Source organism: Biomphalaria glabrata, chromosome 11 (genome assembly GCF_947242115.1).
Source record: "Biomphalaria glabrata chromosome 11, xgBioGlab47.1, whole genome shotgun sequence".
NCBI lineage: Eukaryota > Metazoa > Mollusca > Gastropoda > Planorbidae > Biomphalaria > Biomphalaria glabrata.
Genome location: NC_074721.1, coordinates 18,907,399 through 18,915,077, shown reverse-complemented (window position 1 = coordinate 18,915,077; position 7,679 = coordinate 18,907,399). Strand labels below are relative to the sequence as shown.

At 34.7% G+C, this 7,679-nt stretch overlaps 1 protein-coding gene across 1 annotated transcript; it reads left to right on the top strand.

The window, feature by feature from the left end:
* LOC106054782 (aurora kinase B-like) lies at positions 1–6,221 on the top strand. Its single transcript, XM_013210810.2, has 3 exons — positions 1–564; positions 3,425–3,543; positions 6,050–6,221. Exons 1-3 carry the CDS (start codon positions 1–3, stop codon positions 6,219–6,221), a joined length of 855 nt encoding a protein of 284 aa, XP_013066264.2.
* Positions 6,222–7,679: the final 1,458 nt, after the last annotated feature.

The window sequence follows — 7,679 nt, the reverse complement described above, 5'->3', positions numbered from 1 at the left end:
ATGGATATATTTGAAAAGTTTGATCTCGTGGAAGACAGAACCCTCGGCTATGGTCATTGTGGCCGAGTGGTACTGGCGTATTCCAAGAAAAACAAAGCTAAACAGTGGGCAGTCAAATTATTTGATGACCAGAGTGACCAGGGTGAGAAAGAAAAGTTGAAGCATCTATTTACCAAGGAAGTGAAGATCAGACAGAAGTTAAATCACCCACTGATCGCCAGCTCGTGCGTGGCTTTGAAATACGACACACACTTTGCCATCTGCAGGCAGTTTTATCCAAACGGCTGCTTGAAGGAAAAGATCAAGTCGGTGACTGAGGAGGAGGCCGAGCGGTACCTCAGCAACATCTCGTCGGCCTTGCACTACATGCACCTCAAGCGCATCTGTCACATGGACATCAAGCCAGCCAACATCTTGATCAACTCCTACAATGAGGCTGTGCTGACTGATTTCGATTTGTCTATGGAGATTCCCCCAAACGTTCAGAAATGGAACAGTTATGGCGGAACTTTGGCGTATCTGGCACCGGAAGTGAGCAACCCACATGGCTGCGACCCGTTCAAGGTGAGTTTTACTAATTTTTACATAGCTTCTATCAACTCTCTTTGTCTAGTAAAAGGTTTGTACACATTATTTCTCAGACACCCAATCTCGTATCAAGCTGAAATTTAGCATAATTATTTCTTTTACCTGACAAGTCAAGAATCAATAAGAAAAAAAAAAACAATTAGTTTAATTAATTACTTTGTTTCTCGAAAAAAGGAAAGAAATTGTTTGTTTTTTCACTGAAGTTGTGGTATGAGTTGAATTAGCCCCCTTTTTAGGTCTCCGCTTTAAAGTAAGCTTAAAACGAACAATACATAATTTTAAAATATTCAATAATCATAATCACCTCACTAGCAGAGTGGTTAGTAGCTCAGCCTGAGGAGACATGAGCCATGAGCTCGAAGTCAGAACATTTCTTTTTGTTTTTGTTTTTTAATAGCTTTTAAAAACTGTAAAATCACCCAGACATCCAACTGTTTCTCCCCCACTCCATTTTCTCAACTGGTTTAGAGCTAGGATCATAGCGCACTGAGACAGCTAAAAGTATGATATAGCTCTAAACATAAGCAATAGGTAAAAATATTTCAATAGGAAATATTTATTTTTGTTGGTCTAGGTCTATTACAAATTTAATTATAATTTTAAAAATAATTTTTTTTGTTCTTCTTGTTATATTTTATTATGTTGTTGAAAAAGACATATATGTGTCATTTAGAATTCATGCGCCCAGGTTGTATTAACAACTTAATCACAAAATTGCGACCACATAAGACAACTCTTTTTTCTGTCAATAGCTACTGAAAAATGTGTAGTCTTGATACATTTATTATCTTTTGAAGCGAAAGTCATTAATTAGGTGTGAAATCTACAGCTAGGAAACTAGAAGAAATTTATGCGGCATTTATTAGTATTGAAAATTGTGTGCGGCATCAGTTAGTATTGAAAGAGTAGATCTACTGATTACAACAGAATACTCTAGAGATGTCTGGGTTTCTTGCGCGGGTGTATTTCAATGCGACTAACTAACAAGAAAATAGACTCATACAATTTTAACAAGTGAAGAGATAAGTTCAAACACCGTTGAACTATTCATATGATGGTTTTAATACAGCAAAATGCCACATTTGATGTCTCTGTCGATACCCTTTTGAAATCTTGTAACTAATTGATTGTCTCTAAGTAGCCTCTAACCCAACTAAGACATAACGTCACTAGTCGCGTTCAAAATCCGTCAAATATGGTGCGTTTCTACATAAACTAATAATAATAACTAAGTGTCTAACATAGCTTATGATTGGTTTTAAATTAAAATTTTGACAAAGCAAGGTCCGACAAATTGATGTTAAGTTATACAAATTAAAGAACCTGCAAAAATAAAAAAAAAAATTAAGTTAATTTTACTGTTTTTAAAGCTAAGCTAAGGCATTGAATGGGGGGGGGGGGACGAGTGTGTGTGGACACTGTGGAAATACTAAATCAGGTACCATACCAGCCCACGTTCTGTAGTTAGTAGGCCTAATGTTTATATGTCAATAGAAAGAGGGGTGACGATACACTATCAAACTGTTTTAAATTAGAAACAATACGCATGGCAACTTTACAAATTTTGGTTTCGATTTTCTTCGATAATTGTATAATTGCACTTTGAAGAAAAAAAAAACATTGTAAAAAATCCCAAAAGGGTTAAGCCGAACATGGGCTGGTACGCTTTTACTGTTCCTCCTCACAGGATTGGCAAATGATGAATACCTTTTTTGTTTTGGTTAAAAATGTGGGCGGATCGAATACCTTACAGCGCTCCTCTCCCGAATCAGCCACGATACCTGGAAGCTTCCATCGAGGCCAAAGGCCATTGTTCGTCTGAGAAAGACCTAACGGCTGAGTGTTGGTGAAGTCAGGTGTGACGAGCTGGGTGTGGAGTTAGGCGGGGCATGTGACTACCGGGGTGGTGATTACATGCATGCGAGATATCTTGGATCAGAATTTTTTTATTTTTTTTTTGACATCTGTATAGTCAGAGTTCACTTAATATTACGTTACTGCCAGGTGGAGTTGCCATATCGTGGGTCTCTGATTCGTGCCCTGGTTAACACAGTCCCTCGTTTTCGTAGATTTAATTATCTCATTAAAAATGTTATTGTCCCTAGTGCTGCTTTTATAAATGTAATGTGTACGCATTATTCATATCAGGCCTGAATACAGTGATCAGTGGAGACCAATAACTCTTTGCCACGTCACAGGTTGCCTTTCAACCGTGACTTACGAACTCGAATCCAGTGTTGTAGCCAATGGAAAGCCGTCACAATAACTTCAGTTTCTAACAAAAACTCTTTACGTTAAGGAAAAAAAAAAGATACATTAATGTAATGTATTTACATTATAAAATTTATATTAATGTACATTTTTATTTCAATTTTTTTTTAACTTACAAGAATGATTAAAAAGTCAAAAAAAAAAAAAAGATTATATGTTTATTTAGTTTTGCTTCAGTCTGAGTAGTACAACCTGATTAAAGCCAGCAAACAGGGTATAGATATACCTACATAAAACTGAACACCAAATCCCATACACACTGTAACTGCACCTCGGACTTTTCATCTTACAAGAGACATCCATGTCTATGGCAATATCTTTCTAGACTAAAACGTCATCTGAGATTTTCGTAATATTAAAAATTTAATGAAATAAACAACAAGCTATTTAAGGTTAGATGCAATAAACTCATAAGGCTAATAATATGACTTTCCATGGTCGTTTGGAGCTGTATATGACTTAGTTGCCAAGTTCGTTTGGAAGTGTAGATATAGTGACAATGACCAGCTTGAGCTGTAGACGATCTAGTGGTTTTTAACATATAAATGCTTTTTTTTTTACTCAGGTTGATGTCTATGCTGTTGGGGTGGTGCTGTGGAGCATGGTAATCAGACGGCGCCCTAGGTCGACATTGAACTACCTTCACATTGTGAACAAGACTTTGCTTATACCCCACAGACTCAGGTAAACATTTGATGTTATTAAACTTCAAAGTTGTTGTTACAATGAAATTAAGTCAATTGTAATAGACACATAATGCAATAAGAACCATTTACTAGATCTAACTAGTTTACAATTTAAAGTTTTTCTTTATTTTTCTAAAGTATCTCTATTTAACTCGTATTTCGTGGAAACTTCTGGCTGGGTTCAAAACCCGGGTTGAGCCAAATCGCGAAAACAGCTGTAACGATTTTCCTAAAACTTGGACACTTGATGTATATTGTTGGTAAATAGTAAAAGTAGAAAGTAGAGTACCACTTTCAGATCTTGTCATCTACAGGGCAGATGATGTTAAGGTCATCTGTTTATTGGGCAGACGGTTAACGAACAGGGTGTTATGTGGCCAGCACAACGACCAACCGCCTTTACTTTCCCCAATTAAAGTCAGGTACCCATCAGAGTTGGGTAGACTCTGGGGCGCCCTAAAAATCCCGGAATTTAAAGTCACAGTTTTCACCAAGATTCGAACCCAGGACCCCAGGTTCTGAAGCCAAGCGCTTAACAACTCAGCCACCGCGCCCCCGTTGGTAAATAAATTACAAGCTTTTTGGCCATACTGAGAAAACTCTAGTTAAACAGCTATAAATTTTTCGGAGGATAAAAATAAATACATTTAGGTTTGGATTGAGAACTAGAAAATATTTAACTTGAACGGAGTTTATGTCTTTGGGCATTTCCACATCCATTCAAGAGTTTGATAAATTAACGTTCAGGAACATCTTACACACCTTCCAAGTCTTTAAAGGCTTATCAATAGAATGTTATAAAGTGTAGTAGATGTTCCTAAAAAAAAAGGTAGCCTAAGGGCTTATCAATAGAATGTTATAAAGTGTAGCAGATGTTCCTAAAAAAAAGGTAGCCTAAGGGCTTATCAATAGAATGTTATAAAGTGTAGCAGATGTTCCTAAAAAAAAGGTAGCCTAAGGGCTTATCAATAGAATGTTATAAAGTGTAGTAGATGTTCCTAAAAAAAAGGTAGCCTAAGGGCTTATCAATAGAATGTTATAAAGTGTAGTAGATGTTCCTAAAAAAAAATAAAAGTAGCCTAAGGGCTTATCAATAGAATGTTATAAAGTGTAGCAGATGTTCCTAAAAAAAATTAAAGGTAGCCTAAGGGCTTATCAATAGAATGTTATAAAGTGTAGCAGATGTTCCTAAAAAAATTAAAGGTAGCCTAAGGGCTTATCAATAGAATGTTATAAAGTGTAGTAGATGTTCCTAAAAAAAAATTAAAGGTAGCCTAAGGGCTTATCAATAGAATGTTATAAAGTGTAGCAGATGTTCCTAAAAAAAAAGGTAGCCTAAGGGCTTATCAATAGAATGTTATAAAGTGTAGCAGATGTTCCTAAAAAAAAAGGTAGCCTAAGGGCTTATCAATAGAATGTTATAAAATGTAGCAGGTGTTCCTAAAAAAAGGTAGCCTAAGGGCTTATCAATAGAATGTTATAAAGTGTAGCAGATGTTCCTAAAAAAAAGGTAGCCTAAGGGCTTATCAATAGAATGTTATAAAGTGTAGCAGATGTTCCTAAAAAAATAAAAGGTAGCCTAAGGGCTTATCAATAGAATGTTATAAAATGTAGCAGATGTTCCTAAAAAAATAAAAAGTAGCCTAAGGGCTTATCAATAGAATGTTATAAAGTGTAGCAGATGTTCCTAAAAAAAAGGTAGCCTAAGGGCTTATCAATAGAATGTTATAAAGTGTAGCAGATGTTCCTAAAAAAAAGGTAGCCTAAGGGCTTATCAATAGAATGTTATAAAGTGTAGCAGATGTTCCTAAAAAAAAGGTAGCCTAAGGGCTTATCAATAGAATGTTATAAAGTGTAGCAGATGTTCCTAAAAAAAAGGTAGCCTAAGGGCTTATCAATAGAATGTTATAAAGTGTAGTAGATGTTCCTAAAAAAAAAGGTAGCCTAAGGGCTTATCAATAGAATGTTATAAAGTGTAGCAGATGTTCCTAAAAAAAAAGGTAGCCTAAGGGCTTATCAATAGAATGTTATAAAGTGAAGCAGATATTCCTAAAAAAAAAGGTAGCCTAAGGGCTTATCAATAGAATGTTATAAAGTGTAGCAGATGTTCCTAAAAAAAAAGGTAGTCTAAGGGCTTATCAATAGAATGTTATAAAGTTTAGCAGGTGTTCCTAAAAAAAAGGTAGCCTATGGGCTTATCAATAGAATGTTATAAAGTGAAGTAGATGTTCCTAAAAAAAATAAAAGTAGCCTAAGGGCTTATCAATAGAATGTTATAAAGTTTAGCAGGTGTTCCTAAAAAAAAGGTAGCCTATGGGCTTATCAATAGAATGTTATAAAGTGAAGTAGATGTTCCTAAAAAAAATAAAAGTAGCCTAACATTCATTAGTTAATAAATCAAACTAATCGCTCTATAAAATGTGTTAAGAGAGTTTTTCATAGTTTTTATGATGTGTGTCTCCTTTTAGTAGATTCATTTGTTATGATTCTGTTATTCTTCATAGAATAGCACTACACCTTCTGTTACACCCTAACCCAGAAGAAAGAATCCCAATGGAGGCTCTGGTGGACAACTTGGCTAACGGAACACTGCTGCAGCTCTACATGGACAGAGTGAAAGACGAAGAGAGTTCCAGTGAAAGTGAGGACATGCAGGAACAAGAATGTGACAGCTAGGGAACACAAATACATTCAATCGACACATACACATTAAAAGACACATCTTTTTTAGAACTTTATTTTAATGTCATAAATCATGTAGCTAAATGACATCGTTACATGTTAGTAGCCTTAACCCTAGCATCGAATGTTCATTTATAGAAATGATGATTATAGTCATTAATTAATCATATACTTTTGTATCTTACATATTCATGTCTATGTCATTTTTCGTTGGATTTGTTTTACTAATCGTTGAATTATCACTGACATCACATTTCACCATTTAGGATGTTTCTGCCTGTCTGTCTGCATGATCAAAAATTGTAGACAAAAATGATAATTATAAAAAAAAACATATTCAAGATTAGTTGATAGGTGACTTTTTCTTTTATTCACAAACTAGTCTGTCATATTGCTACCATAAACAAAGGTTCTTTGATTTGCTTTATAAGGATCAAAACTTTACATTATATAAGATATATCATATTTATTTGATTCTTAAAATACATTCTTTGGGGTTCAATATCATATTCATTTTTTTACATTCTGAACAAATGCTTGCAACTTCCTTCAGCAGCCACATTAAGCTCAGTGTGAATGTGTATCACTTCATGGAAACATTCTCGTAACTTTCTAATGCAATAAATGAATGAAATCTTTAATTTTTTTGTTTTTAGACTTTATTTAATTACTGTTTATTAGTTGTTTCTATATTTACTTTTTTGTTCGTAGTTTTTGGCATACATTCTTACACACATGGGTGCTCATGGACGTCACAATTCAAACACTATAGTAAACAAGGATAAGAAAAATTTAACTGAAAAAAAAAATCACAAATAAACTTGAAATGATACAAGAAATAAAAGATGTAAACCAAAAAAAAAACTTTAATAAAAAATATAAAAGCACGGCGACAGTAAAAACCTCCCCCGCACATATTCCCTCACCCCCAGTAAATCTACTTTTAACCACGCCTTGTTCCGTCATACAACACATTCTAGATAATATAAGTAAAGTTATTTACAAAGATTAACCAGATATCATACTGTCAATAAATAGCTAGATTAAATAAGTAAAAAAAAAATAGTTCATACTTTCTTCAAGGCTGTCATTCTTTATTGTACTACAGTTTTCTAGAAGTGAACCAAAAATAAAAAGATAGACTCCATTGCAATGTTCCGTGCTTAGGACAACTTTAATCAGGAGTCTGTGAACAAAAGGGGAAAAAGGCGTGTCTGGAAATTTAGGCACCGGATATTTAGGCACCGGATATTAAGGCACCCGGAAATATAGGCACCCGGATAATTAGGCATCCGGACATTTAGGCACCGGATAATTAGGCACTTTTTGACAAGGCGGAAAATTAGGCACTGGAAAATTAGTCACTCTTTAAATTGCGACCTAAATTTTTAGATGTTTGCTAATAGTTTTTGGATCCCTTTTTCCTGTACTTTTATATCTCCTATGTTGTCT